General features: G+C 38.4%; 1 protein-coding gene across 1 annotated transcript in view; it reads right to left on the reverse strand.

The window, feature by feature from the left end:
* Positions 1-20,346, reverse strand: part of LOC134754855 (beta-catenin-like protein 1) — a 42,877-nt gene extending 22,531 nt beyond the window's left edge. Inside the window, exons 1-8 of the mRNA XM_063691299.1 lie at positions 20,097-20,346; positions 19,806-20,012; positions 16,480-16,626; positions 10,630-10,761; positions 5,860-6,019; positions 5,665-5,756; positions 5,452-5,583; positions 3,467-3,615 (exon numbers count right to left, since the gene is read on the reverse strand). Of these exons, the coding sequence (XP_063547369.1) occupies positions 3,467-3,615; positions 5,452-5,583; positions 5,665-5,756; positions 5,860-6,019; positions 10,630-10,761; positions 16,480-16,626; positions 19,806-20,012; positions 20,097-20,126 (1,049 nt within the window). The 5' untranslated portion in view covers positions 20,127-20,346. The remainder of the gene's footprint in view (positions 1-3,466; positions 3,616-5,451; positions 5,584-5,664; positions 5,757-5,859; positions 6,020-10,629; positions 10,762-16,479; positions 16,627-19,805; positions 20,013-20,096) is intronic.
* Between the last annotated feature and the right edge of the window lie 387 nt (positions 20,347-20,733).

Below are 20,733 nucleotides of genomic sequence, written 5' to 3' on the forward strand. Positions count from 1 at the left end.
GTGGCTGGTAACAGCCACTGTGCCAACTCGCGTCTTATGCATCTTTCACTTCCAACCCTGGAGCATATAGCTCTTACGACTCCCCTCTGGACGGCCAATGAAGGCAAGCCAGAGCTGAGAGTCCTGCGGGTCCCCTTGGGGTCCACTCCGACCGACGAAGACTCGCCGGAGACGGAGACCCTGACCGACTCTCTGGAGCACTCGGGTCCGTGGGGTCTGGAGCACTCGGGTCCGTGGGGTCTGGAGCACTCGGGTCCGTGGGGTCTTATTATTATTATTATTTTTTGTTTTGATTTTTCTCCTTTTTAGGGGGTATTATATAGGTATTTATTATGCGGGCCATGGCCAAGCATAAGAAATAATTATTAAGTGGTGTTTTCTGTTATTGTAGATGAAGTCAAAAATTTCCTAGTTATTCGGCATGTGTTTAGGATTGTAGCTTTTTGTAGGGTATGTATGATTTGGGTTGGCATGTGCAGGGTTTCCAGGCTGTTACTTAATGTTTTAGGGACAACTCCTGTGGTCGACATTACTATGGGGACTATATGTACAGTGGTGGCTTGCCACTGGCGCCTGAGTTCTATCGCTAAATCTCTATATTTTGCTAATTTTTCGTTGATTGTGGACTGGATGTTGTGTGTGTTCGGGATTGCTATGTCAATTAAGAAAATGGTTTTTGTGGTCTTATCAAAGAATGTTATGTCTGGTCTATTAAAGTGAACTGTTCGGTCGGTAATAATTGTGCGGTCCCAGTATAGTTTGTGTTGCCTATTTTCGTGGATTATGGATGGTTTATACTTATAATATGGTAGTTGTTTTTCTACGAATTTGTATTTATAAGCTAGGTACTGGTGAATTATGGATGCGACTTGATCGTGGCGGTGTTTATAATCTGTCTGAACTATGGTTTTGCATGCACCTGTTATATGTTGGATCGTTTCCGGGGCACTATTGCAATGTCTACATGAATCACTTTGATGGGCTAATTCTTTGGTTATGTGTTTCCTGTAATTTCGGGTGGCAATGACTTGGTCTTGTATGGCTAGCATAAAGGCTTCTGTCTCCGGGAAGAGTTCGCCTCGCTTCAGCCAAGAATTTGACAATTCTCTGTCGACAAATTCTTGGTTGAGATCGGCTATATGTCTACCATGAAGCGCTTTCTGTGCCCAGTCTGTTGTTTTCTGTTGTACACTGGCTGTTTGTTCGTTGCTCTGCGTGGTTCTGTCTTGTAGGTTAAGGGGTGTATAACGGTTATCTATTTCACCTGTGTATGTGTGTAACTGTGATTGTTCGGCTTTTGAATGAAAGTAGCGTCGGAGTGTCGTTATTTGTTTATTATGCAAGTTCTGTAAATCTATCAGGCCTCTTCCTCCTACTTGCCGTGGCAAAGTTAGCCTTTGAGTACAGGATTTTGGATGATGCTTTCGGTGTTTTGTTAGGTTTGTATTGATGATGCGTTGCAGGTTTTTAAGGTTCGATTGTGCCCAACTTATTATACCAAATGAATATGTAAGAACCGGAATGACGAAAGTGTTTATGGCTTTTATGGTATTTTTTGAATTAAGGTGAGATTTTAGGATAATCATAATCATAATAATCATAATAATTTATTTATAAAACCAATTTACACGTCAATAATAAATAATTTATAATAGTGATTTCCCAATAATAGTGATCTAGTTATTAGGTATAAACAGTTCTGATTAATAATAATTAACTAAATGTTTTAATAATAATTGTCAATATAATAATGTATACCGCAAATGGTGGAATTAACATATGATAATAGTAAGCATTATGCCTTACACGCAATGAATTCTTCATAGCTATAAAACGATTGCTCGATAAGCCACTGCTTTAGGTGGAATTTAAAGCTGCCCAAGCTTGGAGCATTAATTATGTTTCTAGGCAACTTATTGTAGACAGTGGGACCCATGACGTGGGTGAGTTTAGATGACTTGGTCAACGTCCGGCTTATACCCGCAATCTTATCTGCGTTCCGCGTTTCGTACGAGCTTAACATTCTAAATGTTTTAAATGCCGCCAGATGAACTCTTACATATACCGCCACATGCAGAATGACTATTGCTGGCAGTGTTAATATACCTAGCTTAATAAACAGAGGCTTCGCGTGGGTATCGTGGGGTACTCGAGCGATAATTCTGACTGCGCGTTTTTGGAGGCGGAACACCCGCTCCCACTCTGCACAGCGACCCCAAAGCTCAGCTCCATACTGCAGCAGCGAGTGCACCGTGGCGAAGTAGCACGTGCGCGACGCCTCTGCGGACACCGACCTCGCAACCCGGCCCAGTGCGAAGCACGCGCTCCCCAATTTTCCGCACAGCTTGTCTACATGCTGATTCCAAGCCAGGCACGTGTCAATCTCAGAAATCTTGTCGTGTCAGAAAGTCTGTGTTTAAATTTCCGAGTGAGTTCCTGTTTTGTCTGCTTTTGATGAATCTGGCCGGATTGATGAAAACCTAAGTATTTATATACATCTTGCTCGGTCATGGGGTCTATTTGATCTCCTGTGTCTAAGGTATAAGGGTTACTTTGAATTTGGCCTCTATGTATCGAATAAACTTTGCATTTGTCTACACCAAATTGCATGCCTATATCCTTAGAAAATTCTTGAGTAATGTCAGCCATTATTATTATTATGATTAATATAGTGTAAGCTGTTCGCATTAAAAAAAACGCAAATCGATATACAGGTTAGCCGTTTGGCACACGCATACTAGAGGTAAGAAAATTGTTTTGACCCGCAGAAACATTTTTTTACAGTACATATGGTGCTACTTTCTCGCACTAGTGCGTAAAGATCACTTGCCGTGCATATATCGAAAGTTTAAAGGGCCATATGTACTGTAAAACGTTGCACGATACACGTGCGAATAGGTAATTCGTAACTCGTGACGATTTAAAACACTCCCTGCGGTCGTGTTTGAATTTATCGGCACTTGTTTCGAATTTCCTCTTTTCCGCACCTGTATCGTAAATAACTATTATCGTGTGGTTTTTTTTTTTTTCAAAAACCTATCGTGTGTGGTGTCAAACGAAAGGCGATATACCACAAATGATACGTGATATTCTTATATCTAACCCCAAGAAAGCAATTTTAAAAATAATTTCATTGTATTTTTTTTAAATTTTTCAATATTACAGTGACACAGTTCTACTTCAATACCTATTTTACGAGATTTATGGAATTATACTGCGCGGCTAGGCGGGTTCTCTGTTCATGGGCGCTTTCACCCACGTAATCAGGCCCCGTAGACAACATGTCAATCGCTAGCGCTACGTAGCGAACGAAACGCAACTGTCACTGTCACACTAATAGTAATGCTAAGCGGGCGAGGTGTTTAAAACGATATTGATGTTAAGAGAATAAGAACGCGTTGGTGAAGGTGATTTAGAACACCTCGCTCGCTTAGCAACATCTGGGGCTGACTTGACTATTATGTACCTAAGCATGAGGTTCATGAGCTGCAGGCCCTCGCCGCGCAGGAAGCGGTCGCGGTTGGAGGGTTCCATGAGCGCGCAGCACAGCGAGTCGAACATGTTCTCCATCGCCTCCTGCTCCTCCGCGCCGTTCGGGTCGTGCCGCTTGTAGAACTGTCCCGTAAACAAACATTCATATTATATGTACATTTATACATATACCTATATATTATGTAAAATGTTACTCAAAATATTAAAATTTAACGTTCAACCACTTTGACCACATATTGCAAGTTCATGCAGGATTATAGTAAGAAGAGTTTAATAAATAAACTTTATCTACGCACATATCGTTAGTGCTCTATAATGCGTTCAGAAACCGTAGGAAATGACCAGCATTATTACAACCAATTTTACTATGAGAACTTTCTTATCTGTATTAGGTAGTAGGTAAAATCTGTAGTTCAATGTTCTTTCTTTTTTTTCTTGATGGACTTAAGGGCGGTGTTGCCCGTAGCCAATGTCACGTAAAAGGGTAGGAACAAAATAAATGCTCTTAGAGCACGACGCTGTTCGGTGGTTGTTGTAGTTGTCTCGTAAAACCGATAGCTGGATTTTACGAGAAGCACGTGGACTACCGGCCGTTGACTCCAAAATGGTGGTTAAACACGCTTTGAGATTAATTCTCCATTCACTGCACACTACCACATTGTATAATAAAGCTATCGATATTACACTTTAAACAATATTAATGAGCAAAAAACAAAGGAATTAATCACGAGGCTACTATCAAGATGGCGTTCGAACCGGAAGTCGTAGTTTAATGTTATTACATTATACATTTTTGTAAGGTTATACATGAGTTTAAATTTGGAACAGCTGGCGGAACTCAAGTGGGTCTCTATTCTAGTATCCATAAATATTAAAACAGTTATCGATACGAAACGTCAATTCAGTATGTTTTTTAAATATAAACCGCACGACTTTTTATCTCGAGTGACATGAGAATAGGGACTCCATTCGTTTTTCTATAATAATAAAAAACATTCGTATCGGCGGAGGATCGAATTGCCGCCATTACTGTTGACATTTTTGTTTGTTGGTTTTTATTACGAAAGTATTTTACAGGTAGCACTAGAAGCAATGCAGGTCATTTCCCTACGGCTTCTGAACCCATCTTAGAGTACTAATGAATATGTGTGTAGATAAAGTAGTGTATGCAACTGTACATAATTAGGCCTTAAAACACTCGTGTGATTCTATTATGAAACTCGCTAGCGCTCGTTTTAAGGCCTCTCATTATGTATCTGAAGAAATAATACGCCGAATAGAATAGCTAATTAACAGTTTTCACTGAAACTGTGATCATGTTTACACATCTTCAACAGTATCAGTTGCATAAACTACAATTTTCTACTCGTCGAGTATAATCTGTGTATTACAACTTCACATGCAACACTACAACCTTACTCTTTTCAACGTTGTATAGTCTATGGCACTTCCGACTTAAGCATAAGAATTTTATCGATACGGTTTAGTCAATTATAAAAATTTTGAAAATAGAACTTCATACATTTCCATAAAATATTTCTTGTTTAAGGAGACTCGATTCAATGCAAATTAGTCTACTTAAACACGCTGCTGCGTCGCATCTGCTTTGTGATTGGTTGGCCAACAAAAACATTTTATTTTATGTTGTAGTAGAAACAATTGCTTCAAAAGTCAGAAACGCGCATGTGACACCCTTCATATAGCAACATCCATACCCTACGAAGATATACTTTTGGTTTGTTTACCTATATGATTCTACTAATAGTTGAAAGTATTATTTTTTTGTCTCGTAGAAAAAGTATTGTATACAATAGTGATATAATCTCAGCAAGCTTCGTTGCTTAAACACGGTACTCGACTGAAAAGCTCTCTATTATATCACGATTGTATAAAACACTATTCTGACACACCATGACTGTGTTATAATTTATGATATTTCTTGTTAACAACTAATCTTACCGCCAGTTGCTGTAGGAGCACGTCAATTCCATCCAGTTCACCCAATAGCTTGCGGTTAGCAGGTACAGTATGTAATAAAATGGATAAGATCTCTGTCGCGTATAGTTTATTCGCATCAAAAGGAACCTTTATCTGAAAACAAAAAAAAAATACATACTAACAAACACTCAACTATCAGGTGAGTTGCCAATAACAATAACATACCGGTCTCACCTTTAATCTTTTTAGTATCCATTGTAAGAATCCCTGTTTTGCAACATCTTCGCATATGGCTGGTCGGAATTCGGCCATGTTCTCTATTATAGCTAAAAAAAATAAAAAAATTACAATAACATATTTAAAAATTGATACAATAATGTAATTATCGCATTTGTAGACAGTAAAACCAATATAAAAAAATTGTATTACCAAGTGTGTTATGGACAGCATCCCTCTCGTCAGGAATTAGCTCGTCAAGGCGCGCGAGGTTGTGCAGCAGCAGGGACGGAGCTTCCGCATCCACCAGCGCATTTATCAACTCTTCTGCACCATCCTCACTTTCGTGAAGAATGTCCACGTCAGACAGTTCCTGGACATATACAATTATTTAACGAGTAAAATGTATGTATGTATGTATGTAAACACTTTATTGCACATTAGACAGGTTAAGATATACAATTAAACAGAAATATCCCTGTAAGGGATCTCTTCCAGTCAACCTTTGAGCAACTGAGAGTAGACAATTAAAAATGACAGACAAACGAACACAATGTACAGAAAAGCGAAATTATGGTTCAATTATTACACGAGTAAATAATTGAGTTGAGTGATGCTACAGACTGGGACTGTCTAAGGGATAACGGCAACATGTTCCACAACTGCACAGCGCGCACTGTGAAGGACTTGGAGTATGACCGAGTCTTGTTACACGGTACAGTGAGAGTCAGGTTTGCACTCGATCTCAAGCGATGACCACTACCATCCGCCAGGTATGTAAACCTTTCAAAGAGATATGGTGGGGCGGTTGGATTAAACAGTACGTTGAAGAGCAATGCCAGGATGTGTACTGCGCCGACGGATCGGAAGCCAACCGAGCTGAGAACGGAAGTCGGAGATGTGGTCATATTTCCGCAACCCAAAAATATATCGGCTGCATACATTTTGCAGACGCTCCAGCTTATCAAGCAGCTCCTCCGTCAGGTCCAAGAACGCAATGTCACCATAATCTAAGAGTGGCAACAAGAGGGATCGCGCAAGAGTCAGCTTTGTGTGTACAGGTAGGAACTTCTGGAGCCGCCTTAAAGATGCAAACACCCTTTTACTCACCTCAGCTGTGTAAAATACTCCATACAAAAACTTGATGTGCAGGTTGAGTACTTACAAACAAATGTAGTGAACAATCCTTTCCCATCGTATTTTCACGGAAACGCACGAAAGTTTTATGCTATTTTAGTCAGACTCAGTACAAAAAGTACTGAGGTTGACTGAAGTAGCATGACAAATACGAAAGTTTCCGAAAAAATATAATGGCAAAGGATTGTACATTACATCTGTACATCTGGGTTGGATTTTTATGAAGTCCTGATACCTGTAAAATCCATTTTCTTCTCTATGTCACAATCATATTTGTTATGAAGGGACACGTTACAAGTTAAAGGACTTGTATTAGACATAACCCTGCATAAAGTACACAATGCATAAAAAACATTATAACATATGCAGCTGTGTGCAATATAATAGCAATCAATAGGAAAATGAAAAATTAGGGGAAAACTGTAACTAGATCAAATATATTGAATTTCTTTTATAATTCTGGGCAGATTAAGTGTCCTAGTTTAAAATAGCCATTAAATTAAAACAAAACTTCAAATTTCAATATTAAACTTGTTCTTATTTTAAGCATAATAAGTAATAATCTATATTAACAAAATTCATTCATTAGCTCAAATCGCTCTCCTTTAACCTGTATAACTTTACGCATTCTACCATAGAATGAGTTGCACGCGGCACGCACTACCTCCTCTGGTATATCGTCCCATATCTTGACCAACATATCATATCATATCATATCATATCGTTTATTTTCATAATAGGATTTTACAATCTCTTTATGACGTCAAACATTTGTATTTACTTAAAAATTAAATATTAAATAACATTATAATGTTACACTATGCACATACTTATTAACTCCAAGGGTTAACGTCTTCTAAATAGTCTGGTATTTTATAATATCCATTTTTGCACTACTTTCGTTTAATGACCGATTTAAATTCATTTAATGGCAAACATTCAATATCTAAAGGAATTTTATTGTAAAAACGAACACATTGGCCAATGAAAGATTTACTTATCCTCTGAAGTCTAGTTATAGTAGGTACAAGTTTGTCTTTGTTTCTTGTATTTCTGTTGTGTATGTCGCAGTATTTTTTAAACATGTGTTTATTTTTCTGCACATATAATAGATTTTCATAAATGTATTGCGACGCAAATGTCAAAATGCCTAATTCTCCAAATTTGTCTCTTAAGGAGACCCTACATCCCAAATTATAAATAGCTCTAATCGCCCGTTTTTGCAATATAAAGACACAATTAGCATCTGCAGCGTGCCCCCCATAAAAGGATGCCGTATGACATTAGGCTGTGGAAATAGCCAAAGTAGACCAGTCGAGTCGTATCCACATCAGTCAGGGTTCTAATTTTTTTGACTGCAAATGAGGCAGAACTGAGCCGATTAGACAATTTACGGATATGAGATCCCCACTGTAGTTTGGCATCCCAACTCATACCCAAGAAGACAGTCGAATCTTCAAAATCCAACGGTTCATCATTAATTTTCATACTCGAAACTACCGGTTTAACGGGTTAACTGGAAGAGATCCCTTAAGGGATAAGTTCGCCTTTGTACAAATGATGCGTTTTTCTCGTGTTTTATGTTTATTTTTGTACAATAAAGAGTTTTACTACTACTACTTAACATTAGGCAATACAAATTTCACACACTTAGTTTTCTTTTCGTTCATTTTTGTCCAATTTCGTCCAATTTCAAAGGGCAGCCATAAAACGCCCCTGCCCAGAGGTCGCCAGAGACACCAATATGTTTTTGTGGAATTTCTTTCACTAGTTTTTTGGTGTCTGACGACCAAGGCCCGTATGTCTTAACCGCCAGTGATACAAATACATAATTGATTTTCAAAAACGCGTATTTGCGGCACTTGGCGATTTGCATAGGACGGGGCCAGCATATCGATATTCGATACACGTCACGTCCCATGCCAAGGGCCGCCCTAGAAACCATGGCACTAGCGAACACCCGTCAGGCCTTTTACCGTCCGCCGCGGATAGACCTACTGGTTCTATGGTTGCCGGTTGCCGGTATAAAGGCGGTACCGAGGGCACTACGTATAAGGTCCGGCCGGCACTAGATTGGCAGCAGAGCCCATGGCATCCTAAGGGGTCCACTAGCACTTCGCAGCGGCTGCAGCGGTGCGGTCAGCATATCCTTAATCCCAACCTAAGACCTATAGCTATACGCAAAGCTGCCACAAAAACAACAACTTCCATAAAAGTTTGACAACTTCCATATGCGCTGCCTTCGACGCATTTTAAACATCTCCTGGAAGGATCGAGTCACAAACGAGAAGGTACTTAGCATCGCACGTTTATCCGGTCTCACAGCAATCTTGAAACAGAGACGATTACGATGGTTGGGGCTTGTGCACCGAGAACTGAGATACCGGCGCGCCGTTCTCCCACCTTCATCACCGGGCACGGCATTCTCCTGCCAGCTATGCGGTCGCGGCTGCCGCTCTCGCATTGGACTTACTAGTTATTTTCGGAAGTGCCGCACTCTTATGGACGCTGTTTAAACATAATAGGGTATTTGACAACATTAAAAATATATAACGAATTGCTGTCATCCTGAAAGATAATAAACTAATAAAGTATATTTCACTATATTTGAATGTAAATTATGTTTAGTTTTTGGAAAATCAACGAAAGAAAATTTAATATTTTTTGAAATTTCATCAGGGACGTGAACGCTCTGTGACTGGTCAACGCTCGGATGACGTCACACGCGGGTAAACATTCTTGATTGACTTGAGTGTTTTAACTATTTTATTTGTATTTAGTTAATTTTAGTTATTGTTCCAGTTTTCTGATATATTCCGATTTATCCGTATATCTAGTAGCACAATATTCATAAGAATCTCAAAATGGAGCCTAAATATGTGAAAGCTGATAGCGGCAACCTACCAGACATAGACGCATCAATGGTTGCACTTTTCTTTAAAGATAATCCGGATTACTATGCTGCGGAACTTAGAAATGTAAAAACAGCTATGTGAGTATACGTAGAAATTGTTTATTTACGAACATTTCGATTTCGATGATACGAATACGACGACGATATATATATAAAATACGATGACGAGAATAGTATCTCCATACTGCACTTTAGTTTGAAAGAAAAAGTATGCTACTAACTACCTACTAATGCTGAAAGAGCTATGTTATGAGGTTATGTAGTAATACATTAAATACCTAGATCTTGTTTCGTTAAATACAACAAAATCCGCTGCTTTAACTACCATATTTATTTACAGTTAAATATTACTAACATCGAAGTGGTCTTCACACATAAAAACATTTGTATGCGCTAAAATGCTCTTTGGGTCTCTTCGCGCTAGTTTTAACCACATTTTTCTTTTTTGGGATTCGTTGGAACGGAAACAAACAATTTATCTGGATTTTTTATAGTCGTACTTGAACATTGCGGCACTATACACCATTTATATACCATTTTACAGTGAAATAATCAATTCAATGCACATAAACCATAAGATTTACTAAGGTCATTGACTGAGTTTACTCGCGTGTGACGTCACACGTGTCACGTGATTAGCCCCTTTGCAAAAACAGCGTTTAAGGCGCGTTCAAAATAAATAAACTTTAACATTGTTTTTTTATATTTAATACAGGAAATTTCACGGAAATATCAATGTAGTGTAATTATTAAGTCATAAACAATCAATTAAAACCATTTTCTAAAATTAGTCAAATAGCCTATTTTATTGATGTTACAGGCCAATGATGATGATGATGACATATGTTTTACAATGGTTTAAAATACGGTGAACTTAGACGGTTTCTCATATATTATCCACCAAAGTACTTATCTACTCATTAATGACTTACCTGCAAAAGGTGGACCACCTTGGTAGATATATCCGTGTTATCATGAGATAGCAACTCCAACAGGGAATTTATACATTTCAGTTCCACCAACAATGGATATTGATCAGGGACTGTTGCCACAGCACTGAGGTCCTGTAACAATATTATGAATTAAAATAAGCCCATTCAAACCCAGGCATTTATATATAATCATGGGCACCAAAGGGTTTATTATTAATCCGCGATTCGATTAAGCACATGTCGTTTTTGAATTAATACATGAAATCACATTGTTAATGGTAGTGTGTAGATAAAATGAAAACACATAAGTAGTTTTTGTTATTCAAATATTGTATTACATTGAAGATAATTTCCCGGCACCTATCGATTAATAACTTTTCACTACTCCTATTTTATAGAGAGATATTTAGCAACATGACAGACAGATGGACAGATTCGCATCCTAAAGCTTTTTTTTTACGGAACCATCTTTTTGGTACGGAACCGTACCCTAAAGTCACAAAAATAGCGCTGGAATATGTGTGTTCATTTGTCATTGCCATTATTTACTAGAGCCTCTGCGAGCTGCCTTGCGATTATAATTATTAATATAAATACTGTGGTGCTAACAGTACTTTTGAATACCTAGTATTCTGATTGCGGTCGAGTAATATTATTTAAGTGGTATTTTCTTAGTATACAGCAGTCTTTCAAAGGGCATCCATTTACTGTGTTAAAATAAATGTTTCTTTATAAGCAAATCACGTAACTAAGGATTCAGAATAATAAAAAAATTACAATAAGCTCATAAGGCTGTTGTGGGTACTAGTCTCCTGGGTCACTCTTAAAACCCTAGTTTTATGTTATTTAAAACAAGCAATTATTAATTTGCCCTTACTATAATGGGTCATCTATTTAGCATATTAGGATAATGTAGTATAACATTTCTTCTAAGGAATGCAATACCGGGATACCAGGATCCAGAATTATCGGGATCCCGCATTCATGCGGGATTAATCCCGCCCGTAAAATAAGCGGGACCCCCGGGACTTGCGGGATTGAGGAGGAACGTGATTCATACGTGTTATTTCTTCGCAGAGCCTAGATGCATCTGGGGTGGAAGGGGGTAAGGCCGCAGAAAAGAATAAGCAGTTTTTGACAAATCGTAGCGGTTTTTTATATCATAAAACGTCATAAAATCATTAGATCTATAATATAATATAATATTGTCTTCGGTTACCGCGGTAGTAACTTATGAAATGAAACTATGAAAACAGATTATATCGCGTATATTGAATTTATAATATAATACATCCCATGTAGTGTAGAGAAGTTTTTATTCCCGAAGTCATCCTGTTCTCTTCTCCACTCTTCTAACACTCACTCAAAGTGCCGCTGGTAATGTATGATGGAGGCAGCTCAAGACCTGGAACACCTGGAGTGCTCCTGGGTGCAACGGGTCAGGGGTAACAATCGCTCAACGTGCTGCTGGTAGCAGGGCTCGGAACCGGTATTTTTTAAAAACCCCGAAATAGCTCAATATTTTGAATTTTTTTATGCTCATTACGTAGGACTGAATCATGTATTTAGGAAACAATTTTGCATTATTAAAACGTCCCATTAAAAATGAAATTATAAACAAAAGAACGAAAAAGAACGTAATAATACCGGTATTTTTGTATGCAGCAAATACCGGTTTCCGACCCCTGGCTGGTAGTATACGATGGATAAAGCTCAAGACAATGTGGAGTGCTACTGGGAGCTAAGGGTCAGGGGTAACACTCGCTCAACGTGACGCTGGTTGTATATGATGAGGAAAGCTCAAGACCTGAAACACCTGGAGTGCTGCTGGGTGCAACGGATCAGGGGTAACACTCGCTCAACGTACCGCTGGTAGTGTATTATAGGAAAAGCTCAAGATCTGGAACACCTGGAGTGCTGCTGGGTACAAAAGGTCAGGGGTAACACTCGCTCAACGTGTCGTTGGTAGTGTATGATGAAGATAGCTTAAGACTTGGAACACCTGGAGTGCTGCTGGATGTACCTGATGAGGGTAAAACTCCTTTAATCTAAAGTTGGTAGAGTATGCTGTAGGCAGGTGAAGTTCTCCAAGACCTGGAACACCTGGAGGTCTGCCAGATGAAGCAGGCGTCTGACCAGAGCTACCACACGCTTAACGTGCAGTAGATACTGTTTGCTGTAATCGGGTTGAATTTTCCGAGACGTAGAACACCTGGAGGTGACTTCCCATGGGTCACTGATCTCCCACCAGGGGGCTACCACAAGCTGAATGTTCAGCGGGTAAAATTTAGGTAGTAAAAAGGGGTGGAAATTTGTATGGGGAAACAATAAATCTAGCTGATTGTTTAAAAATAAGCTACCCAAATTACTAATTCCACGCAGACGAAGTCGCGGGCAAAAGCTGGTATTTTATATGAAACTGTGATCATTATTTATTATCCCTTTACTCTACTACTACTACTCTAATTTCAAATTTGATTAATTAATATAAAATCGAATTTCCAACAACTCAAAAATGACGTTTGCCACTTGAAATATACAAAACTAGCTTTTGCCCGCGGCTTCGCCCGCGTGATTTAAGAATCTATGTCGTTTTGTCTAATGTACAGGATGCGGGGGAGGCAGGGGAAGGAGAAAATATGGTTTTATAACGACTTACAAAAGATGGTTTATACGGAATATGGTTCGCAGGTAGAATACATACATAGGTACTTACGATGTTTTGCATTTTACTTAGAATGGGAACCTAAACTTATAAGAAGCAAACAGACAACCACCTTCTTGTAGCACCTTGAACGTACTCATTACGGATGCAGGAAGTTTCCCGATGACTTACTCCTTCCGCCCCGTCCGTCCCGCCGCGCCGCCCGCACTCGCCTAGGTACCGATTGACGACGATCGAGATGGCACCAAATACAAATTTAAAAATCTATTAGGATAACGCGGGTCTCCATACCTCGAAAGCAAAATTAGAACCCTTATAGGATCACGTGTGGCTGTCTGTCGGTCCGTCTGTTACAACCGATTTGCTCCGAAACTACTGGACCGTTTGGCACAAATACGAGTACTTTCAAGAATTTTCATGAGCACATTATTCAATTTCAAAATCGATGCGATTTTCGTAATTAACGTCCCAAAAAACCATAAAAACGACACCCATATTGATATTTAGATATTTCAACTCCATTACACCCCAACAGGGAAGATGGTTTTTCACGTCCGTCACGTTGGATTTTAAAATCGTTCTTGTTTTCCTAATTAGCAACCCGATAAACCATAGAAACAATGCCCATGTTGATTTTCAGACTTTGTCACCATCACCACATTTCCCCCTGTTAGGGGGGAATTTGCAAAAAAACCTGTAACACGTGTTTATTCATTTATCGTTAGGAATACTCCTGTGAAGTTTCGAATATAATAGTCTAACTAATCTTGTTTCCCCATACAAACTTTGAACCCCCATTTAACCCCCTTGGGGGGTGAATTTTGAAAAAATCATTTCTTAGTGCACCCCTAGACCTTATAACAAACCTACGTGCCAAATTTGGAATCTCTAGAACCAGCGGTTTGGGTTGTGTGTTGATATGTCAGTCAGGCAGTCAGTCAGTCAGTTTCTTCTTTTATATATTTAGATGTTGATTGGTTTATTATAATAATTAAACTGATTTATACACATATTTTCTTTTACTTTATACAGTTAAGCATTATTTCCAGATAGTAATGTTCCCAGTAACTTTGGAAAAATACCTCGTAATATTGGGAATGTTACCGGTAACATTGGGAATTTACTCTCTCAGAGATTCCTTGACTGTTTTATGACTGTAAATAATAGTATTATTATTTTCTTAAGTATTTAACACGAAAAAAGCATATACCATTCTAATAATTTTTTCAAAGTTACTCAATGTTACCGATCTGGGTAATGTTACTGGTAGCATTACCGGGAATATTCCCACTTTTGAGTAAGTTACTGGTAACGAACCATCACTATGCATGTACAACCAGCCTTAAAGTTTATAGTCTATGATAGTTCATTATTTTAGTGTGGGTATTTTTCGCCTTCGATCGAGTGCAAATCTTGCACTGGCAACACCTCATCACAAATCTAGTGCGTATGGTAAATCTTTTGCGGTACTAGCGGTTCATCTTTGGAATGAGTTGTCTCCCTCCTTAAGGAAATCGCGGTCCGTTGCATCTCTTAAGGGGCAGTTAAGGAAACTGTGGCTATCGGACCAGAATTAACTGTTTGTGACTATGGATGTATATTTATTATATATAACGTAGGTATTATATATATTTGTTATACTGTTACTTCAAATTTTTATCTTATTTTATTTATTTTCGCCCTCTTTTATAAATTTATTGACTTTCCTCTAGTCTATTGTACGCAGTGCTATATCTGTCTACCGTTCTTCATCAATTGTCATCTACTCAAAGGTTAATTGGAAGAACTCCCTTAAAGGGATAAGTTCGCCTTTGTACTGCCTATTTCTGTGCCATATTTGTGTTCTATGTCTTTGTACAATAAAGAGTTTATACATACATACATACATACATTTTTGCACTTTGTAGTTTTTCCTTAGTCACCCGTTGACCGCGAACGCTGTAAAGCGTTCGAAACGTCGGGATGTATTATAAATTCAATATAAGCGATATACTAGCCCCGATGCATATGTTTTTGTCTAGTCAGACCATTTTTTGAGGTTCTCGCGTTTGTACAAAAATAATGTTTATATTTAAAAATAACTAACATTTAATGCTAATGCTAATGTAGTTTAATTTTATATGGTAATATTCTCCAATAACTAAATCCAAATACAAGAAAATAAATAAATAAATAATAAATAAAATAACTAGGGAAAGCAACACGGCTCTACTAATGTACTGACAAATTTGTTTCGAGTCCATGCATGCGCAGTGCTATAGGAGAGGACAATATGATTTGTAGAACGTTTTTGGAAAGTACATTTTTTTTACAACAAGAGTCTCATGCAATTTTATTATACGATCAAAATAAACTAGATTAAACATCCTGAATACCGGGATCCCGCGGGACTGAGAACTGTAAATCCAGCTGATTACCGGGATGGAATTCCTCGTGCGGGATTGCATTCCCTAATTTCTTCTAATAAACTATGCTACTACTACGGTACCCTGCATATATATTTTCGAATTGTGTAAATTTGTAAAAGTGCACCTTGATTTATATTCGAAACTTGGAGATATGCCCCGACGATTCGAATCTCGCTTCAAAAATAATTTGACACAAACCTCCTCAAAATTAGTTATTCATAAAAATGGTCCCTACCCGATGTCAATTAGAATTTTTAATAAGCTACCTAACCATGTTAAAAATGAGCTAAATAATTATGTTTCTGAAGAATTTAAAGGTATTCCTCGTAGACAAAGCATTCTACTCTGTAAAGGAATATCTGAACTCCTGCGATAATGCTTAATATTTACTCGTGTCGTCCTCTCTGCCACCCTTATATGTATACGGCAGGCCATTACATGTAAACATAAGTATTTAATAATTTAAGTAGCTGATTAGTTTGTAATTTTATTGCAGTGCCCTTACAGGGTTGTGTTGAAACATAATAATAATCTTAAGATCTTTTTGTACACACAAAGCAATGATTAAATGAGTATGAGTATGAGTATGAGTACTATTGTCACCTGCCTGATGGGACAGAAAAACATCAAAAAAAAAGGTGATCCACTCTTCAACTTAAACCTGTTTAATTCTTAGTTTATTAGGTCTTTCTGAGAGGACATTAATTTCCACTTGTTACGATAAGCAGTTGATTACTTCATTCATTCAGCATGCTTTTATGTTAGTATCAGCTTTACCTGCAAGGCTTCATGCAAGTCTATTTCACTTTCCATAAACTTGTCAGGTTGCTCTGGAAACTTGATCCTCATCTCTCTATTCTTTAAAGCTTTCTTCTCAAACAGCAGTACCAGTTTTTTTACTCCATTTTCATCCAGTACTTCACCCTGTTAAATAAAACCAGTTCATATGAAAATAAAAAAATATGGAACAAAATTACAATAATAGATATTAAATGTTAGTATGTGTCACAACAGTTTAAATTCGATTACAATAATAGAGTTAATCCTGCAGTAGGCCCTACTTTTAAATTAGTGTATTAACCTGCCCGTTATCACATACATAATATCTGTGGTTCAAATGTTTATCCATACATACGTTCGAAAGGGCGGATCCAGGGATAGCTGGTTTGATAGTGCACGACACCCTGCATTGGTCTGATTCTTAGGTGGTCTTGAGTAGATTCAGACCAGTAGCCATCGAGAGCCACCGTACGTTTAGTTGGGGGAAGGAGGGGAAGTTCGTCGCTGCCGCGCTACAATTGAAGCAACATTTCTCTAAAACTATACATATTAGGGCATGTAATATATCATTTTCGGCTATTTTTAGAACAATAACAATTCACTTTCACACACACAAAAAATATAGTCGTAAAGCTACACATTGAGTTAAAAAATATATCGTATATTATAAATCTGTTGATACATGAAAGATAAAAAAATAAATTAAGCGTGGGTCAGGGTGATCTCAATGCATGATCGTCCGTGAAGTAGGGTTTATGTACTGTTTTAAACACACGAAAGGTGAATATATTTTATTATTTTAGGTCTCTTAGTATTTTAAATGAAACAACGCAATGTACATTTATTTTATATATTATTATAAGATCCACTGCACAGACAGGTATGAACATTTCAGCTGCCTGTTTTTTGCATTTGCACCTGACAATTTCTAGACCTGCTTCTGCAGCAACAGGCAAGTCCGTCCATGTACTCCATGTAGGCTCCCAGTTGTTGTTGACCTTCGTGCAACCCCAAAGTAGACGGACAGGGTTGATTTAGAACTTGTGCTAACTGACCCCTTGCTTATATGGCTCTTAAAAATGCTGATATAAAGCAGTTTTGGTCGGTGGGATGTGTTCTACTCGTATCTGCCGGGTTTTTATGGTAAACAGATATTTACGGCACTCATTTACTGAAGTAAGTACACGAAGCTGATCTGAAATAATAATTATGATATTCTGGTTTAAGCTTTGAGATCCTATTATATCTGTATCAAAAAGCAGAAAATCTGACCTATTATATAATATTCTCTCTCTCTCTCTCTCTCTTTAGCCTTTTTCTACCCTTTGGATGCAGGCCTCCTTCATTTTGCGCCATTCGTCACGGTTCTGCGACTTGGAGCCACTGCTTCCTCGCAGTCTTCTTGACGTCGTCGTCCTAACGCATCTGGGGTCTACTTTGAGGACGCTCTTCCCCCCATGGTCGCCACTCGAGTAGTCGTTTACTCCACGACTACGAATATTACGACGTATTAATGTCATAATTATTATTTCAGATCAACATTGTGTATGTACAGTAAATGAGTGCCGTAAATATCTGTTTACCAAGAAAGACCGGCAGATAGAACACATCCCACCAACCAAAGCTGCTTTATATCAGCATTTTTAAAAGCCATATAACAAGGAGTGCATGTTTGGGATCAGTTAGCATAAGCTCAAAATCTACCCTGTCCGTCTACTTGGGGTTGCACGAAGGTCTACAACAACTAGGAAGCCTACATGGACGGACTTGTCTGTTGCTGCAGAAGCATGCCTGGAAATTGTCAGGTGCAAATGCAAACAACAGTGCCGCGGCTGGTGCAAAAATTTGAAAAAACAATAGGCAGCTTAAGTGTCACAGACAGGTCTTTTTTTTTTTTTATCTAGTTTTTATGGACGCTTTGGACACTCTAGGTGAACATGTCAGCCTCATGGGTGCTATCATAGTTCCCTACTCAAGGGAGAGGTCAATAAAGTGGTAAACACTGATTGCTTTGTCCGATATAGGCTCTGCCAACCAACAATTGATCTGTCCATTGTGCATGGAGCCCAGACTACCAAAAATTCTTTTTCTCAAGTCCGAATTCCGGACGCATTCCAACAACACGTGAGACAAGTCATCAGTCTTCTGACAGTTTGCACACAGTGGTGACGATTTAACACCCATCATGCACAGAAATTTGTTTGTAGGGATGTGTCCGGACCGGACTCGGAAAGCTGAGACTAACACTTTTCTAGAGAGGTTGGCAGAATCAAACCACTTGCAATTTATAAAATATTTATACATTCTTCTTCTTCGCCTAGCCTTTTCCCATATCATTTGGGGTCGGCTCTCCTCGTCATTCTTTGCCAGGTGTATCTGTTCTGGGTCGTCAAGACATCTACTTGGGCTTTCTATAAGGTTTTTGTTAATGACGGACATCCGGTTGTAAGGGGTCTACCTCTGCCCGATCTTTTGGAGCCGATGTTGATGTTAAGGACTTGTCTAGTCATGTGATCTTACGGCCTCCTCATGACATGGCCTTTGAGATTTCTGTTATACTTAAAAAAAAATTGTAATTATAAAAAAAAACTAAATTATGTTTTTAGTCTTTTCTACTTTATTAATTTTTTTTTAGAAAGTACATTGTTTTTGTTCTAAAAATAGATTCCTCATCCTTAATTTATCCGAAAATGATATATCACATGCCCTAATATGTATAGTTTTAGAGAAATGTTGCTTCGCGGCAGCTGAATTCACTCAAGACCACCTAAGGATCAACTGTGCCAAGTTTCAGCGCATAGTCACAAAGTGCAGGGTTCCCATACAAGGGCGTGCAGTATCAAACCAGCTAGGAAGGGGAGTCATGACCCCCCCGCCAAGGCCCAGGCTGGGTCTAGGAAAACAGTTGATATTTGGGGCTTACTTACCGACTGCATTTTTTTGCTTATTGCGAATATGTTTTGTCACTTATAGACTTTAGTATTAAGCACTTTTGGGAAAATAAAAACCAAAAATTAGCCCACAAGTTTGATTAATGTTTGTGGTATAGAGATAATAAAATTTGCTTTAAAATAATGAGCAGAATAATTATTAATACAACCTAAGAATTCTAATTAATCTAATAATGGTGCCAATTTTTTTTTTATTCATTACATTTCACAGCATAACAGTGATCCAAAGCACTGTGAAACCAATAGACATTTCATACACATAGTAGACAAATCTAAATTAACATATAACAGAAGAAGGCCGTTCATTCCTCGTCTCGCAGAACCTCAAGCATTCATAACACACGTCCAAACATCCACTCGCAAACACAATACCTGTGTAGCTTCCGTTTCAACAAATCGAAGGATATCTTCTCGTTCTTTATCTGTTATCGAAGGCTCATTAGGCAGGCTGGTACTCAATGCTGCCATGTGGGGCTCGACTTTCGGTTTCTTCATGCGACGCGCCTTTGACGCTTTTGAACTATCATCATCAGAGTAGTCACTGTCATCTTCGGTAGGCCTCTTCGGCGTCGGCACAGGCTGAATATCATAAGATATTAAAAATAATAATAATATGTGGTGCAGCAAATCATATCAAACAAACAACTTAACACAAGTACTCACTTTGAAGGAAAGTAGCTCCCCTACATCCATTTTAAGTAAATGGTCTGAACACTAGTTATGTATGTTGTGTATCAGAATATTAACCATTCACGGGGTAGCAAACCAGAAAGTAAAACAAAGATAATAATGAATACTCAGTGCAATATGTGCAATCTAGGTCTATATTATTATATTATATTATATTGTTTAATACACTAGCAGCTGAAAGCTATGGTGAAGTATTTCGGCGAGAATGGCGAGGGCGAGATGCCGAGATGTCATGTCACGAATGTGTCACGATGTCAGTTTTTTTTAATCATAGACAAGTGAATATAATTTTTGAATACTCTTTTTCTATGCCCGGCAGTCCAGGTTTTGGTCCAGGTTTTTTCGCCAACCGCGACTGGACCAGACTGGACGCAAAAATGTAATTCAAGGACATTGGCTCGCCGATCCCACTATGAAATTGTCTACGTGTGCTAGATGAGATTATTCCATCTGGACGCTCACGCTCACGCACAGTCATACCAAAATCAAACCATGAACTTGCTGGATCGTGGTCCATCAAACCAAACCATGACTTTATTGCGGCCCGTACCGTGTGGTCTGACACTCTTTGATAGAGAAAGATTGCGATTCCTATAAGAGGAAAGAGAAA

Source organism: Cydia strobilella, chromosome Z, assembly GCF_947568885.1.
Source record: "Cydia strobilella chromosome Z, ilCydStro3.1, whole genome shotgun sequence".
NCBI lineage: Eukaryota > Metazoa > Arthropoda > Insecta > Lepidoptera > Tortricidae > Cydia > Cydia strobilella.